The following is an 18,731-nucleotide window of genomic DNA, read 5'->3' as shown; positions in this document are numbered from 1 at the left end:
TGATTAAGAAGAAGATCAGGAGGGGTGCTCAATAAAGACAGGATATAACCTAACCTGGTAAAATATCCCAAAACAGCATGCAAATGTTTGAGTTCTCCCAAGCTCTTATTGTCTGTCTTTGTGAACTGTCAGAGGCAAAGAAAACAGGCTTTAAATTGTGATATTGTTATATTGTGAGCAATATAAAAGGAAAACCTTGCAACAAGTGAGCATATTTGGACACATCCTGATTTGCAGATTGGGCAACAATCTTGAATTTGAGTTTGGCTGAGTAGACATTGGAGGTTTTTAAAAGCATAGGTTGGGTGGCCATCTGTCATGGGTGCTTAAGTTGAGATTCCTGCATTGCAGGGGGTTGGACTAGATGACCCCTGGGGATACCTTCCAACTCCACAATTTCATGATTCTATGACAGTCTTCTCCAAGGTGTTTTGGAAGGGCAAGTTGTTTGTTGCCCTCGAGGTGTTTTGGAGGGGCAAGATAGCCAATGCACAGGGACAATAGGGTTTGTAGACCAAAAACAGATGGAGGGCACCACATTGGGGAAGGTTGTCAGTGTGTGATCTCTGGTCATTCCCAGCAAGAAATAATAAACTTTTGAGACAAAAGCAAAGATGTTCACATTTAAGGCACAGGATGTTGGACATAATATTATGATGGCTGACTGGGAACAGTTATGGACCACAGGTATGAAGTTTACAGCATGTAATGCTTTAAGAGAGAATATTATGAAAATGATATACAGGTGGTACATGACACCAGTCAAGCTTGCAAAAATCTATCATTTGCCCGATAATAAATGTTGGAAATGCAAAGAGACTGAAGGTACATTCTTTCACCTTTGGTGGACGTGCCCAAGGATTAAGGCTTTCTGGGAGATGATATATAATGAAATGAAAAAGGTATTTAAATATACCTTCCTTGAAGAAACCAGAGGCCTTTCTCCTGGGCATCGTCGGCCAATTGGTGCCAAAGAAGGATAGAACTTTCTTTATGTATGCCACAACAGCAGCAAGAATACTTATCGCAAAGTATTGGAAGACACAAGATCTACCCACTCTGGAAGAATGGCAGATGAAGGTGATGGACTACATGGAATTGGCGGAAATGACCGGCAGAATCCGAGACCAGGGAGAAGAGTCGGTGGAAGAAGATTGGAAGAAATTTAAAGACTATTTACAGAAATATTGCAAAATTAATGAATGTTAGAATGATGTTATGGGGACGCGGGTGGCGCTGTGGGTTAAAGCCTCAGCGCCTAGGACTTGCCGATCGAAAGGTCGGCGGTTCGAATCCCCTCGGCGGGGTGCGCTCCCGTCGTTCGGTCCCAGCGCCTGCCAACCTAGCAGTTCGAAAGCACCTTCGGGTGCAAGTAGATAAATAGGGACCGCTTACCAGCGGGAAGGTAAACGGCGTTCCGTGTGCTGCGCTGGCTTGCCAGATGCAGCTTGTCACGCTGGCCACGTGACCCGGAAGTGTCTTCGGACAGCGCTGGCCCCTGGCCTCTTAAGTGAGATGGGCGCACAACCCCAGAGTCTGTCAAGACTGGCCCGTACGGGCAGGGGTACCTTTACCTTTACCTTTAGAATGATGTTGGATAAGAAGTTAAGTGGTTTTTATCTGTAATGCTATAAAGGAATATGAAAAAATGGATTATTAACAGGTAAAAATTTAATGTTATAATACTTTAAGATTAAAGACTAGGATAAACAAAGAGGGAAAGGATTTGCTGAACTAACAAATTGAATTGGAATACAAAAATGGGAGGTGTGAGGAGGTCCGGGAAACAAGCAAATGAAAGATAAGTAATGGAAAGATGGAATTGTTTTTAACTATTTTTATTTTGTATTTTTCTTTTTTCTTTTTTCATTTTGTAATATTTTGAAAATCTTAATAAATATCTTTTTTAAAAAAAGATGTTCACATTTAAGGTGCAACGGCGTTTGGATTTGTTGCTGTTTGTGCACATGAGAGAGAATAAAGCGCCTGCATCCTTCCACAAGTGCACACGGTTTTGCACTTCTACCTGTGGCCGCCTCAGACTACGCCAGCATCCCTCCCCAGCCTTAACCTTCTTGGAGCATCCTTTGCTGCCTTCTCATTAGAGTATCGGCTTGCATCTGTTGGGAAGGTACCAACCCTCGCTAAGGGGAGGCCGCAATACCATTGCAATTCGCTTTGCAACAGAACGAGCCCCAACAGGCAGGAAACGGGAGGGTTTCCTTCCCGAAGCTAGAAAAGCCACAGTGCTCTTCCATAAGCTGCACTCAAAGCCTATGATGTTTGCAGGAGGTGAAAGGACATTAGCCTTTCTTCTTTGCTCCCCCCCTCGCCTGGCCGCGGCATCCACCGGGTCCGCTCCCCAGGTGGATGTTTGCACGTTGGCGTGGAGATGAACGCCGCTCACAGCCCAGCCTCGCCTTCGCCGCCGCCTCCTGAAGCCGAGGATTGGACGGAGGGAGAAGTGCCGGGCTGCGATTGGGCCCGGCGGGTCTGTCTGTCTGGCTGCCCCGTTTCAGCCTCGGTTGCATCACAGCGTGGGGATGCTGCTCTCTTCGAGCCGAGCCAGAGCAGCGGCGGTGGCGAAGAGGCGATGGTGGTGCCGCCAGAGCATCGCTGCAAGCCGCGCGCGCAGGACGGGCGTAGTAATAGCAGCAGCAGCAGCAGCAGTCGCTGCTTTGCAGCCGTGAGGAGGACAATGTAAAGCGCGGGCCGAGGAGCCAGTGCAATGCAATAGCAGCCCCGGAGCCAGGAGGCGGCGGGGAGAAGGAGGCGGAGGGGGAGAAACTCCGCGCTGCTGCTCCTCCCTCCCTCCATTCATTGCCTGCCGTGCACGGATTATCACATTGGGGAGAGGATTCTGGGCAGCCCGGCGGGAAGGAGGGAGGTCTCGGCGAGCAAGCGAGCGAGCGACCCGCCGCCTCCCCTCACGGTCGCCGGGAGCCTCCCCGATGGCTCCCCGCCGCTGCCTGGATGCCTTTGTCCCTCGTCGCCGGGACCTGGCGGGAGGCGGCTGGGCTCCGCTCCGGGGAGAGCGCTAGGAGCCTCCTCCCCGCATCTCCGCCGGGCGCCACTGCGCGTCCTCCTCAGCGCCACAGCGAAGTTTTCGCGCCAGCCGCGAGGCGCCGAAGTTGCAGGTGAGGGGCGGGCGCCCCGCGGGGAGCGGGCGTAGCTGCGAGGGGAGCGGCGCTGGGGGCGAAATGAGCGGCGAGGGGCCGAGCCGGCGGCCGGGTTAGGCGCGCACTCCTCGCGCCCGCCCGGCAACACCTCCGCCGCCGCCGCCGCCGCCGCTTTCCCTTCGCGGCCCGGGCGCCCCTCGCTCACCCCCCGGGGGCAGGCAGACCCCCCCGGGAATGCTGCCTGGAGGATGCTGTGGTTCCCGGTGAAGAAGATCCGGAAGCAGTTCAAGCTGCTGCTCCTCCTGGTGCTCCTCACCTTCGCCGTGTGGTTCACCTACCTGCACATCAGCCTGGTGCGCCAAGGCAAGGCGCTGCGCCTGCACTTCGCCTACGGCAGAGGTAAGCAAGCGGCGGGCCCCCTTTTTATCCCCCCTGCCTACCTCGGAGTGAGGGCCTTCCCCACCTCAAAGGGGATCTTCTTTAGCCTTTGTTCAGTTACTCCCAAATCAGTCGTTTCCTTTCCTTCTCTCCCCTCCCCTTACTTAGTTTTGAATCAAAGCGAAGTGTAATAATCTCGCCCGTGCAGCCCCCTCCAGAGACCGCAACTCTTGTGCCCTGGAATACTTTATCAGGAATAGTTACCACCAAGACCCACTTTAAATACTGACACTTGCTGGTAAGTTAGGATTCCTACTCCACTGACCTGGAGAGGAGGAAAGGCTGTGATATAAGACTGGGTTTTAAGTGATTTAGGATATGTACTCTTTGCTCATTAGGAGCAAGGCCATTGTCTTATTTTTGCACTTTGTGCAGGTAGAGTGCCAACTCTCAAAAGTCCTTTCATATATTTGCTATATACAGTATTTCGCCTTCCAGTGTCTTCCTCAACCCTGGTGCTGGTCATAACTTTTAAAGGAGTGCATGTGAACACACTAGTATTTGTAATAAAGAAATAAATAAAAAGCTGTGGCTATTTGAATTGATCTCGGTTCAAGGAGGACAGCCGAGCTCTTGCCTTTGCCAAACCCTTGATCTCTTAAGGTGCTTACATTCTCCCAATTTGCAGAATACTCCTCCTTTGGCTGGAGAATTGGTATTGGAAACTCTGTAGTTCTGTGCATGTTTACTCTGAAATAAGCCCCACTGTGTCCAAGGAGACTTACTCCCAAGTAAATGTACCAAGGATTGCCAAGACAAAGGCGGCAATCTTGATTCAGAGAGGCATACAGAAGAGCCTCTGTGTGGTTAGCTGGGTTTCAAAGCTCAGGTCAGGCACTTGGCTGTAATTGCCAACAAACTGTCCAAACCCTCCAGGTCTTTAGTCTTTGTGGCAGAGTGTTTGTAGCAGCAACTCAATATTTCTTTAGAGCAAGACTGTGTGATCATTTCTGAATCCAGAGCACAGAGCTCCACTGTATATGTTGGGGGGGGGGGGAAGAATTCCAAAGCACATGGAAAATCCAGCTCTCTAACCAGGTCAGTTGCTGAGTTTTGTGCAGGCTTGTTAAAAGAGCCCTCTACCAACCTAGCAACAGCTTTATCTTTATGCCACTGGCGTGTTGTGAATGAGCAAGGGGGCTATGCTCTTGTAGGTGTTGGAGAGGCAGGAGGGTAGCGCATCTCCTGCAGTGATGGTTGTTCACTAGCACATGTGTTTGATGTCTAGCTCCATGGAAGAAACGGCATGAAGATGAAAATTAAGGGAATGGGTTGGAGGCACTCCCCAGATTCAAGTTATTATTTAAATGTAGCTTTTGGTTCTTGACTGGGCCAGGACCCTCAGACTTGTGTATTTCCAGCTACAGGTATGAGAATTATATTCACATATCTTGCACAAACAGGAAATGATGTAGAGCCATAGCTGGCAGATACAAAGTTTCTAAAATCTTGTTCTGGAATTGATAAAAACAAGAAATTGACAGATTTCCTCTGTCCTTTGATTTGATTAAGTATTTAGAACCATTCTTTGGAAAATATGCCTTAAAACATATAAGCTTTTTTTTTTTTTACTGTGAAATGGCATTTTTAAGCTAAGAAGTGAAACCAAGAGGACCAAAAACATGCATTAATTTCTATAGTGAAAGCTAAGATAGTGATTTTTGCAGAGTCCCAGAGATTTTAATCAAAAAATTCTGTGTTGCCTTACTACATACCCTTGTGTGCTGATTTCAGTAGGACAACATTTAAAAAATCTTAACTGGCATTTAGTTGTGGGTCCTTTTTGCAAGGGGAAAATTTGTGTAATCATGAAACCTGCTTCCAAAACAGAGGCTACAAAAGGGTTGGGTGTGGGCTATTGTCTGCATTCCAAGAGCAAAATAATTGCCACAGAAGAGAGTGGAACTAAATTTCAGCATATTTCAGGAAATCTGGTTCTGGTTTACAATTCCATTCAGTTCTATATTTAAATTTAAAAAGCCAACTTAATACAAGAATGTGGTGTGTCTTCAAAATATGAATTTTGCTTTATTTTCTTTCACTAAGGGGAAATGTGACTTTATAGTACAGTATTGAATTTAGTTATCCTTCCCCTTTCACTAGTGATCACTTCTGATTTTGGTAGTTACTTCAGATTTACACCTCTGTGATAAAAAATGTGAATTAGGCATCAGTATCTGACCTTCCTGTTTCTAAAGGATCTTTTCAAGAACTACTAAAGGGCATTAATCTCTATCCCTAAAAAGGGTCACTACAATTACGAGCATCATAAATGTGTTTAAAACAATCAAGGAATAATTCCTTGTATAAAGTTGTGTTGGTAGTAAGTCAAACTTGTTATTTTCTCAGTCCTAATATGAAATGACGATGTGTGAATATTTCACAAAATTGCTTTACTTTTAGATGTTTGAGAATGATTATACAGCAAAAATCATAGGTTGAAATACTGAGCCTATTTCAGAGGTGAAACTGCTGTTAGAGTTGTACTGTACCTAAATTAATCACAAACCTTTTACTGAGCAGTCTAGTGGATGAATGAATTCTTATAGAGCATGCATAGGCGCCGACTCCATGGGGCTTGAGGGGGCCCGAGCCCCCTCAAAAATTCGTTTGGGGGGGCTCCGCCCCCCCAATAATCTCCGGCGCCCCTCCAGCAGAGCGCCATCGCCGCCCCTCCCCCAGCCCAAAATGCACAGGGAGGGGCGGGCTGCATGCCTCCTGCCCTCCCTCCCGAGCAAAAGCTCCACCCAATTTCCTTTGGAGCTGATTAATAGGCGCAGCACGCTCTCCCCTATTCGCTCACGAGGAGGCGGCGCCACTTTATTTGCATATTCATGAGCCTATTTATTATTCATGAGCTTTCCCGGGCCCCCCCAATATTTTTTATAAGTCCGCGTCCCTGAGAGCATGTGCCTCTGTGTGTATTTTGGAGAACGTGCTGTTCGTTTTTTTAAAAGTGGCTTCTTGATTAACCACTACCAAGAATTTGCGATCTTGATGTTGTAAGGTGCTTAAACGACTACAGAATGATCCTCTACAAGAGATAGGAGTAATATTTATTCTGTTATGGTGCTTTCCAATACTAATCCAATTATGACTACTAATTAATTTTTTTTAAAAAAAGTTGCATAGTGTTGGGCTATCATGGGCCATGCAGTGGTGGCCCAAATGCCTCATACGGCAGTAGCACAAGGGTACACAACCTGTGCCCCTCCAGATGTTGTTGAACTACACCTCCTATCATCTCTGATCACTGGCAGTGCTGGCTGGGCTGATGGGAGTTGTACTCCAGAAGCATTTGGAGGGTTGCAGGTTGTGCACCCCTGCAGTAGCGGATTGTGGTGCTGCAATAACATTGCTACATCAGTGCAGCACCTTGAGTAAATTGCAGTGTTGGCCATGCCATAAGTTGCAGTGTTTCACCGGCACTACTGTTCTACATACGGTAATTATGTTGCTATTACAGTGGTACCTCCGTTTACGAACTTAATGTGTTCCGAAAGTCCGTTCTTAAACCAAAACCATTCTTAAACCGAGGTGTGCTTTCCCTAATGAGGCCTTCTGCCGCCGGTGCCCTTTCACCATTTGGATTCCGTTCTTAGACCGAGGTAAAATTCGCAAACTGGGACACAACTTTCGGTTTTGCAGAGTTCGCAAACTGAATAGTTCTTAAACAGGGCTGTTCTTAAACCGAGGCACCACTGTATAAGGACTGAGCCATCAGAATGCACTCTAAAATGTTTGAGGTGCAAAGGAGTTGCTCTTGCACTCGTTCTCGCAAGCTGTTGCAAGAAAATAAAAGATGTTTAGGGGGAAACAGTGACTGTATTATGCTGCTTGATGATGCTCTTTACCAAAATAAGGTAAATTCCAAGATCTTGTGTGTTAATAGTATGTTCAAATTAGGATGTTTGTTAGGGTGATAATGAGTTCATTGAAGATGGCTATTGAGCTTCCTAAAGCAAAATGTTCTTATTTTCCTAGTATTTGAGTCTTTTGACCAATACATACAGAAGTTTCACTCTTAGATGCAGTGCGAGGTGCTAGGAGATCTAGCAGGATATTCAACTTCTTTCACTAATGCGGGAGTAGGGGTGATGGTTAAAGGGGAAGCTTGAAATAAAGCTCTTCTGCAATAAACATTAAGGGCACATTTTTTCACTGCTGTAGGATAACTCTCTTCTCAACTTCTGGATCAAGTGTAAATGAGGGACCAGTGCAACCCTGCCTGGAATCAAAGTTATCAGTCTGATCTATTTTGAAGGTTTGTTGGAGCTAGTAACCTTATATGTGCACTTTATAGCCTTCAGACCGGCAAAATATAAGTAGGGGTCTGAACCAGGCTTCCATAGCCTGGTGCCCTCTAGATTTTGTTGGACTACAAATCCCATCATCCCTGATCATTGGCCATGCTGGCTGTGGCTGGAGGGAAACAGGTTGGTCTAAACCAGGAGTGAGGAATCTGTGGTCTTTCAGACATTGTTGGGACTCCAACTTCAATCGGATTTGACTGGCATAGCCAGTGGTTGTGGATGATGGGAGTTGTAGTCCAACAACATCTGGAGTACTGCAGTTTCTTTTCTAAGCCATGATTCTCAAAGCCTACAGAGATAGTCAGTTGCTAAGAGGCTCACATTTTTCTCTTCTCCCCCACCCTTTTAACAAATGTTTTTGAGTGAATAATGATGTAAGTTTCTGAATGTACATGTTTCACCAGTGGAAGATACAAAAGCTGACATTTACTGTCTTCCCATGCCTTCTCCTTATGGTAACCAATCCTTCCAGGAGGTAACTTTGCTTGCTGCAGATGCCACTGAGAACTAGTTCACAGGCAAGGTAGTCGAGGGTAAGGCTGCTGGCCAGCATGTTCTGTGGAATGCTGCATCAGTTGGCTTCTCCAAGGCTCCGGATGCCTTACACATTACTTTTAAAAGTTGCTGGTGCCATAGTGAGAATGACAGTGAGCTCTACCAGTCAGACACCACCTTCATGGTTGCAGGATCAGTGAGAGTACTGGAATAGCATGGGGTTGGGCCAAGCACCCTCAGTAGTCTCATTGACCCTGCAATCTCATAGCTAGCGGCTGATTCACATAGCTGTCTGCTGCTTTCACCCCCAGAATCAGTAATTTTGAAAATCAAGGTTAGAGCCACTTGCTGCCAATGCATAGGGAGTCTTCGGGGGGGGGGTCATGAAGGAACCTTGGGTGGTCCTGGGCCTTGGAGCTCAGCTTGTTAGTTGGGTTATAGTGGCACCACTGGCTCGGATGATCTAATGTTTTCCTATGCAAACAATTTCTTCTATGGAGAAAGCCAAGATGCCAGAGTGATATGGTATTGTGGAAAGGTTCATTCAGATTCACAAACCCTCCACCTGTCTTCTGAAGTGATATTGACCCACAGGTTTATCACCTCCATGGGATGTGGGCCTTAGCCTTGTTTTGTTATACCATATTTTTGCTCCTTTGAATGTGGGCCTGTGTAGCCAACATCCTCCTTTCCATTGATTCAGATGTGAGTAAGCACCATCCACTGAGCCCATCAATCATATATGTGGGGCCTAGGTTTTCCATCTTCTTGGCTCAGAGCAGAGACAGTGACACAATATTTAGATCTACTTACTGGTGGCCGGCGAAGGCATTGCCTTTGGTTGAGTGTTGGCCCTTTAACATGTGTGGAAGAGGCTCAAATGCAGTTAGAGAACCAGAGAGGTGGGAGGGACATTGGCTGTGGCAATTTAAATGTATCAGTACCACTTATGGAGACTTGCCTGTGCAATGAAGTGGTGTGTCTATTGGAAGTAATTGGGAGACATATGTGATTTGAGCCATTGACACCAACGGATCTGAATTCAGCTGCTGTTGTGGTTTTGTTGCTGACTAGATATGCTGATACAGAGGAGGATGTGGATAATTAAACACTCGCTATAGACACACTCCCATCACATCCTGCTCTCATGCGTGCAAGCATTTAGAGAAAACCACTGACGGTGTTTCTCATCACAAACCTTATGAGGGGTATCTCCCCAATCTGGCAGCTGATGTGCTCTTTTACTCAAAGTGGCATGTACAGTGGTAAGGAAACACCTCCTGCTGCAGCCTGACTCAGCTTGCTAACAGTGCAACTGGATGAACAATAATTTCCTATAGATGAACGCTGCTGTAAACTCTGTTATCAGAAAAGCAAATGTGCACACTATGAATCTGTGCCCAGTGATCTAATATAGGGAGACTTTCTTTGAAGCTGAATTAGTGATATATAAAATCACTAAACGTGCAGGGTGGGGTGACCAAAGGCTAAGTTCATTCCTATTTTACCAGACCTATTTGCTATCTGACTGTAATCTGATGACTGCCTTCTATGGTGATTGCTCATGGGCCAATTGTTATTTGTAAAAACATTCATATCAAACTGATCTGATGGCCCGTTTCACCGTGACCCTTGAAAGTGTGCAAAGGATGGTGGTGTCTCAGTCTGTAGGCAGAGTTGTGACTTGGTGGCCAGCGGGTTGTGTATCCCCTGCAGAGTTTGTAAGGTGCAGAGGGGAGAAAGTGGGGAATGATGATGTAGGATGTTTCATTGCTATTTCTTTATAGTGGGCTTCTCTGAAGGCCTGGTGCAAATTATAGTTCCTATTAAAAAAGAAACTAGCAAATTATTTAATGAGGAAGTGAGGACTTTCTTACTCCAACAGACTTTTGGGAACTACTTTCTTTTAATGAAACGGCTGGTGCTGTGCTGTTTATATTGTACTCAGGTGTAGATTTTTGATCAGTTTTATAGTTTTTAATTCTACCAATGTTTAATTGCTTTTTATGATTTAAAAAAATGTTTTTAGCTGTTCTTTTTTTTTTTAATCTGTAAGCCACCTTGAATCCCTGTCAAGGATAAAGGCGAGACATAACTAAATATATGATGATGATATTTGGTTCTTAAGATAAAGCTCTGCTAAAAAGACATTGTTCCTATTTTCATGTTATTGAGAGAACACAGATGATGTACCAACAGAAAGTTCCAAGAGCTGCTTCATATGCTACCTATAAGCTGGGCGGGGGCACTTCCTTTTCTTTTTTTCTTGTTAAATAGATGAAGGACTGAAGGTGAAATCCAGGAGTCCTGCTTTGCATGTTACACCAGAACCGGGTGAAGAATATTTGGGCATTGTTTTTGCTTCTTTCTTACATCTCTTAAAAGCAAGCAGAGTTCGGATGATGAACTGGACAGAAGCAATAGAGACTGTTTCATCTTCTAAAAATTGGAATCCAGGAATTGAAGGGTAGTACAGGGAAATTGTTTGATTGAGACCCACCCCCAACCCCCACCCCAAAAACGAGTGAATTGAGGAGGTTTGCAGTGCCTCTTCCACTGCTGCACAAGAGTTGAATGAGCCTCTCTGCAAGAGTCTCTTTCTTCAGCTTTGCAGACTAACAGAAATTCAAATATCCTTGATGGAGGGAGGGATAAGTATGGGGAGGGGACAAAGAGCTTTAGATAAAATGCACTTTAAGGTAGGGGGGTGGAAAGTATGAAACTGCAGCAGAGACAAAGTTGTAAACTGAAGGGGCCCCCTGGGATTCTGATTTATGCAAGTATAAATACTTTGCTGCAGTGATGGCTGTCATGTGGATTCTATAGGCAGGTCAGAGTGGCATCTATTGAAGCTCCCTTGGGGGGTATTGCTGTTGAAATTGCTTGTGCTTTCCATCCAAATGACAGAGGCTTAAGCTGGAATTAAATGAGCTGTTAAAACTCAAAATTGGTGGGAAATCTTAACCTGTAACTGATGGAATGTGCTACTGAACCAAGTTTGAAACCTGCTTCTCTTTGGAGCCAAAATCTGACTCAATTCCAGTTTGAAGAAACTAAATCCAATTTGCAGCAGACTAGAGACACCTGTATGGCTGTTAATATCTCCTTAGCTGAGAGACAGCTGCTTGTATGCCTACCCTTTGCCTGGGGCAAGTAGCAGTTGGCCAATAATAGCATTTAGTAAGCAACTGCCCCTCCTCACCCTCCCAGTTGTTCTGCTCCCCCCCCCCCAGTGCTTTCCTCAGAGTGTGATTAGCCTTTTAAAGCCCTTTAAGGACTGACATCTCCATCTGGCTGGTCCCTCCAGCTTTCGCAAGCAAGCAAGCAGGCAGAAGAGCTTATTTATTGCATTTCTATCCTACCTTGTTCTCCAAAGAGTACATGGTTCACCCCTCCTCCTCAGTTAATCCCTACATATCCCTGCAAGGTAGGTTAGGAGGCTACAGCTGACTCCAAGGTCACCCAGTGAGTTTCAGGACTGAGTGGAGATTTGAACCCCGGTCTCCCAGGTCCTAGTCGAACACACTAAGCATTCAGTGATTAGCTTATATGTCTGAGTTTCTAACACCGACTGAGCATGGAGCAGTGGTGGCGAGCAAGAGGCTGCTGGAGGGGTTGCAGCTGGCAGGTAGACCCAGAGATGGGCAACTGTCTTCTCCTGCATGCTTGCAAGTCTGTTTAAACCTGGGAATTGGTCTTCTTTCCAAACTGAGGTTTCCTCTCTTGTGAGCAACCTGGAGCCTTGCTGTATTTGGAATGCTGCGTGCTCAGGTGGGAGTGCAGTTCCTGGGCTGCTCTCTTGGTTTCCTTTATAGCTGACCTTGTTCCAATGCCAGATGCTGACAGGCTAACCTTCCTCTGACCTCCATTTCTGGAGGAAGATGCTGATGACCATCTGGTGCACCAACTGGGTAGCTTAGTTGTACAATTGTGGCTGGCAGAGAGATCAGCTGTCAGCTGACTGGAGTAGTACAGGGGAAGATCTTTAGATCTGACATTCATTTAATTTAGCACTAATAGACTGGAACAAGGAGGAGATCTCAAGAGGAGAGAGCCAGTGGGTTAAAAAGCTGTTCACAACTTGTCTTCTATAGACATTGGAATGAAGGTACTCAGGCCAGATAGTCACTGTTTGACTCCTATTTACATTGTCTCTTCAGCAGCCTCTTCCTTCCCATCATGTACATTTAGGTTGCTATCAATGCATATTTCTAATCAGGGTGCCAACTTGAATAAAATATTGATGCGGGGGGGGGGGGCAGATAAGCCCTGCCCTGCATAATCAATCAAAAGATGTGGCGCACACACACCATTTGAATAGCAGTGCCCATCAACTATGGGGTCCTGGCCTCCTCAAATATTTTATTGAGGGGGCTGAAGGGACCTTTGCCCCTAGGAATTGGCTCCTATGTTTCTAATGCTTAAAAATTAGGTTGGTTGGGTGCCTGTGAGCCTGGGCTTTTAAATATATCCCTCCAATAGTTCCTTGATCAAGTGTCTGTGTGGTTGGCAACACTTACCCGATCTTTTCTAATTGCAATTTCCCTTTTTGTTCAGGGATTTATGGTAGAGAGAGAGGATACATGGTGTAGGATGTGGCAAGGAATAGGGAGCAGAAATGTGGATAGAAAACACAAGTGGTGCATTTGAGCACCAGAAGCATAGCACCATCTATCTCACCAGTTCTTAACTTCCACTCAACACGAACACCTGATGATCACCAAATGCCTCCTGAGCCACAAGCAAAAGATTCATGTGATACCCTGACCTAAGGTCAACAGTATAGCTAGCCTCTCGGGTGCCTGGGGCGTTTCATGTGCCCTGCACCTGGGGGTGAGGTGAGCTAGGGCAGTGTGCACTGTGCAAAACCTCTCTGCCGCCTCCCCCTTAGCTGTAGGATGGCTGAGGGAGAGGCGGTGGGCAGACGCAAGCCCCACAATGCCGTTTCAGGCAGCGCGGAGCCTGCAGGTACCCAAGCCACAATGTCGTTGTGTTTGTTGACTGAACTAAAAAGTTTCATGAGCCCAATTTTTAAATTTTATTTTAAAAACGCATATTTTTGCCATTTTGTCACACACACCCCAGTGATGACACTCTGTGCAGCCCACACCCACCGCACCCCCTTCCTATGGCACTGCCTCCAGTGCAGGGTGAGCTGGTGTGTTTTCAAATGTCATACAAGGAAGGGGAATATGGGTTCTCCAAGAAGTCCTGGATTTTATTTGAGAGTCATTGATGCTCTTTCGAGGTTCCTCCAGCAGCTTTTGAGGGGACTGCAGGAGAGAGGAGAGGAAGTCCGCTGTGTGAGCGGAAGCCTTTTCTGCTTACGCACAGATAGCATTGGCTACATCCTACAGTTTCATTGTTAAATGGATGGAGCATCGTTTCACTGTTTTTGTTGGAACTGGGGAGGAGGCATTCCTGGTTGATTCCTCTTTTGCCATGTACCACTTTTTAAAGGAATTGGGGGGAGAAATCAAGGATCTGGGATTTTATACTCAAGACAGAGTAAGCAGTTTACCACAGCTGTCCTCTGCTGCTACTGCAAGAGGGAGAAGGAGCTGCCTAAAATGTAGAATGCCCCCCCCCGAGTTCTACACCCCTTACCCAAGATTTGTAGATGACTCCCTGTGGGGACCACATGTCCCTAATTAAGAATCACTGGTCTGTCAGCCTCAAAAAGGAATTAAAAGGCTAATGCAGTTCATGCCTTGCTTTATTTTAAGATCCTCAAACCACTCCTTGCAAGTAAGACTCTGCAAGGGTTGCCTTTCCTAGCCCACTTGCTCCATACATAGCCTGCATTAGTGATTTGTGCTCTGTAAGAAGAAGGAATCCATTTTGTCTAAAGCTTTTATGCCTGCTTGCCTGGGGAAGATTCTTACTGGACTCAAGTGAGTGGCTGCTTGCAAGTCTGTTTTAAACCATTGTTTGGATTAAAGTAGTTGAAGACAGTGTCACTCTGACAGCCCCCCCCCCCCCAAATTTGCTTCTATGGTGGTTTATCCAGGGAGGAGGGAGGCAGTGGTACGGACAAGGAATAGTGAGAAGTTGCTTTAGCTGCCTGGCCCAGTGCTCCTCTCATCACTGGGCTTCTGAAAGAAAGAGAGAAACCATGATAGATGCAATCCTGACCCCAGGCCTTGATAAGCTTCTGACGGGAGCCCAGGTGAGTGTGCTCATCTTCTTTTCCTTAAATATCCCTGCAGTGTATCCCAGAGGCATGGTGGGGGAGGGGAGGAAGATGGCAGCCACTGGCATTTGCCCAGCCCACTGCTTCCTCTCTTCAGCACGGGGCACTTAAAATATATTTAATTATGCTGTTGTCAGTTGTGTTGGGCCCTCCTGTTACAACTGACAAGTGGGTGCCGACAGATTGTTGGACTCCAGGAAGGATGCCAGAGAATGGGCACTGGTTTTTGGCAAGCGATGGACGCTGTCTCCGGGGAGTGTGATGTTCACGTTTGCATGTACCTTATAGAACAAATGGGCTTCTGCCATGGCGAGGCACAGTCCAATTTATTCTCTGGTTATGGCCCACTTTGCTGATTCTCAGATCAGCCAAGGGGAGGATGTGCAGAAAGGTTAATTGCTTGTTAAATTAGCCAGTTCTAAGCAGATGCACTTTGCATAGGCTGAGGGCTGGGTGTGTGTAGTATCTCCTGCTGTCTACTGAATTGTTTCTGCAGTATCGACATGCAAAAGGTTATGATAACTGGCAAATAAGCTGTTGCCTTCAGGGCTGGGCTGGGGAAAGGTGTCTCATGGAGTTTTGGCGTTTCTTGATTTTTAAGCTCGTAGCTTATGTTCTCTGCAGGGCTGCTTGTGCATCAAGGTGGCTAGTTATTTGTATTTCGCTAGGGACACAGGTGGCGCTGTGGGTTAAAGCCTCAGCACCTAGGGCTTGCCGATCGAAAGGTCGGCGGTTCGAATCCCTGCGGCGGGGTGCGCTCCTGTCGTTCGGTCCCAGTGCCTGCCAACCTAGCAGTTCGAAAGCACCTTTGGGTGCAAGTAGATAAATAGGGACCGCTTACTAGCGGGAAGGTAAACGGTGTTCCGTGTGCTGCGCTGGCTTGCCAGAGCAGCGATGTCACGCTGGCCACGTGACCCGGAAGTGTCTGCGGACAGCACTGGCTCCCGGCCTATAGAGTGAGATGAGCGCACAACCCTAGAGTCTGTCAAGACTGGCCCGTACGGGCAGGGGTACCTTTACCTTTACCTTTTACACACTACTCACAGGGGAAATGCTGGTCTCCTGCCTGTATTCAGCATTGTACAACTTGGAGAGTTGGATCCCGACCAGAATAGCATTATGTCCCTGATAAAACAAACCTCTTTCTTATCTCCTACAAGTAGATAATTACCCTTCTCTGCCTAATTTAACACAGAGATTCCTCAGCTGAAATAATGAGGCCATTACGGTACTCTCCGGGCTGCAAAGCACACCAAGTCAATGGGGTGGAAACTGTAGCACACACCAGGTAAAAAATACAATTAAAATAAAATAAAATGACTCTTAATGGGGGTTGCCAGCACTTCAGTAGCTGGAGATTTCCCTGGCAGGCGTTTCGCTGAAGGGAGTGATTTAGCACTTTAGGTTATTGCAGGAGTCAAACAGGAGACGGGTTTTATTTGTGAGGAGCTGTAAACAGCAGCTTTAATAGGTTCCCTTCCAGAATACTGATGTCCTGGCTGTCAGCAGTGGGGTGAAGGGGCATGGATTTAGGGAGGGGAGACCTGCCAATGTATGAATGAGAGGTTTTAGAGAGGTACTTGTTGGAATGCAGGGAAGCACAATGAGATTTTGGTCTGTCAACTACAGATGAGGCAGCAGTCTGCCTACAGATGCATTCTGGGTTGGTAGCAAACTGTGGAGCAATAGGATATGCTCAGAGCTGCACTTTCCCCATGCAATTTGTGGTTTGTTTTCACACAAGGAGGGGACTGGGTCTGCAGTGAACCCAATGAACATAGTCCTATCAGTACACCATATCCTGGCACACACACACACTCTCTCTCTCTCTCTCTCTGTGTGTGTGTGTGTTTCATCGCTTGCGAACATATGAAGATGCCTTATGCATAGTCCAGACTATTGGTCCTTTCTAGTCCATTCATCTATGCTCTCTGGCAGCAGCAGACAGAGGTCTTTCTGAAACCTGCTATCCAACATCCTTTAGCTCATGGGTGACTAATTTGCTGGCTATATATGGCTCTCCAAGTATTTTTTCTAGCTCCTTGCCACAAAACTCGCAGCAATTTAGCCAAGGTGGATTTCAAAAATATATATATTTACAAATCAATAACATCATTCTCCGGTCATGTTCTGCTTGCTCCTCTTGTTCCCCTCCAAGTTTTGGAAACTTCATTGGCAGTACCAGTAGCTGCAATACCACCCTTGGTCTGTAGCCTGCTGCTTCCTCATTTGTACAGCACTTCCCCGGTGCCTAGTATTCTTGGTTGCACTGCTTCCTGGAAGCCTTCTGTGCTCTTCAGAGGACAATGGATCTCATCTATTTGCTTCCATTGTCTCAGCAAAGCTGCCCATTGCTGCGGCTGCTGCTTCTTATGATGAAAACTGCTGTAAGGAAAGGTGAGGAGGGAAGATGCCATGGAACGAGGCTGCATTCAGAGCATGTGCTCTGCCACTGGACTGTGGCTGTTCTCCTGAGCTCATCTGCCTCATTAAAGAGGCACAGATACATTTGCAAAACTAGTGTAGACTGAATCTAACATTGTGGCTCTTCCTAGCCATTGTTGTATCTCATTCCGCCTCATCAGAACTTAGTGCTTCTTTTCCCTTGCTGTGGGTTATTCAGAGGCAGTGGGGCTGCCCATAAAGATGTGTTGATGTGGCCTGGTTTCTGTTGTTTTTCTAGACTTCATCTCCCTTCCTCAACCTTAATGAAATGGCTCTAGTGAGAATCATGCGCTGGCAGTTGATCCTACTTATCTTTTGTTTTTTCCATTTATTTCTCCTCGCGGAGACGATTGGCTAAACTTGGACAATGATATAAAAGCGTAATTGTCTGCATTTCTCAAGATATGACGGGGTAGGTATATGATATACATGACTGCTGCAATGGGGTAAGATTGCTTGCTCCTCCCCAGAGTCCTTTGTGTGTATGCTTACTTCATAACTGCCAACAGTGTCTGCCTCAACTAATGCTGGATGCCTCCTTCAGTAAGAAATTGGCATTATTTTTGACAGTTTCTCTACTGCCCACTGGGCATTGAATAGCAGCTGAGTGCTGACTGTCAATCTTGTTAATGTGTCTCTCTGCTCTTGCTGGGCAAAAATATGAGCTGTATCGACCGTTGCTGTTGCCTGCCCAGTTGCTTGTGCTGCAGAAGAGTGTTGCTATGTTGGGGGCCCCTGCCTTCATTGTGTCTTAAGTTTGGGGTGGGCTGGGGGTGCTTTGACACCACATTTTTAAAGGGCTTTATGATTTGTCTCCCCGAGCTTGTGGGGGCAGGGGAAAACTGATGGCTGATCCTCTCATTGTAAAACATAGCAATCAAATATGTTTCTGGTTTCCTGTGGTGAATAGATCCTTTGGCCTCTGAGAAGAAGCGTCTTCCATTAGCTCTCAAAGTACAAGTGTAAATGGGTAAATTGTGATCAGGGCCTGTGATGCACAGGCTGTATAAGCAGTGTACTCTGCTGACTGATACTTTGTGGAATGACTAAGGCACCTTTCCCAGAAGAAAACCCTCCTTGTGCCACCATAAATCTCCATAAGATAAAGTGCTTCATCTTTTGGATCAGTTCCCTGCCTGCTCAGGGTTCTGCATAATTCAGAATCCATTGTATCTTGTTAAAAGAGTAGGATGAATTAAGTTTGCTTGCATGTGCATAGGGAAAGACGAAAAGGATAATGATGACTACTGCATTCCTTGCTTACTTCTTGCGGAAGACTTGCCTCTGAAATGTATTGAAGCCCCTTTTTGCAGAACATCAGTCTCATCCTATTCCCTGTAAATAACCTGATGCTTTAGTGGCTGTTTATCAGCGTAGGGAAATCTAGGGAATTCCTGTGCTATAAAGAGTAAAATTGTACAGCCATTTCTCCATCCTTAGCCCACTTATCATGCCACAAAAGTGGAAGAACTTATTGTAATGCTTTTTTAGCCACAAAGTCTGACCGTTTCACCTTATGGCAATTAAACACCTAAAGCTAACTTGCCCTTCTGTGGCTTTACTTAATCTCTTTAAAGTGAGAAAAGCATTATTGAAACACCTGGGCTACTTACCACGGCAGCGAGAAGTTTGCAGATGGGGTTCCTTCTGTTCTGATATAGGACACCAGCAGTTTGCTGATCTTCATCATACATGCGATTTTTTGGTGACGGGATGGACAACTTTTAT

At 46.2% G+C, this 18,731-nt stretch overlaps 1 protein-coding gene across 2 annotated transcripts in view; it reads left to right on the top strand.

Annotated features, from left to right (window-relative positions):
* Nucleotides 1-2,513: 2,513 nt before the first annotated feature.
* Nucleotides 2,514-18,731, top strand: part of B4GALNT4 (beta-1,4-N-acetyl-galactosaminyltransferase 4) — a 171,173-nt gene continuing 154,955 nt past the window's right edge. Inside the window, exon 1 of one of the 2 annotated variants that reach the window (XM_028736218.2) lies at nt 2,514-3,518. In XM_028736218.2, coding sequence (XP_028592051.2) covers nt 3,368-3,518 — 151 coding nt within the window. In that variant the 5' untranslated portion in view covers nt 2,514-3,367. The remainder of the gene's footprint in view (nt 3,519-18,731) is intronic. The other variant, XM_077932136.1, reaches the window with a different exon arrangement.

The sequence above is a fragment of the Podarcis muralis genome, chromosome 1, assembly GCF_964188315.1.
Source record: "Podarcis muralis chromosome 1, rPodMur119.hap1.1, whole genome shotgun sequence".
Taxonomy (NCBI): Eukaryota; Metazoa; Chordata; class Lepidosauria; order Squamata; family Lacertidae; genus Podarcis; species Podarcis muralis.
The sequence above is the reverse complement of the archived record's forward strand: the minus strand, read 5'-3'. Positions and strand labels throughout refer to the sequence as shown.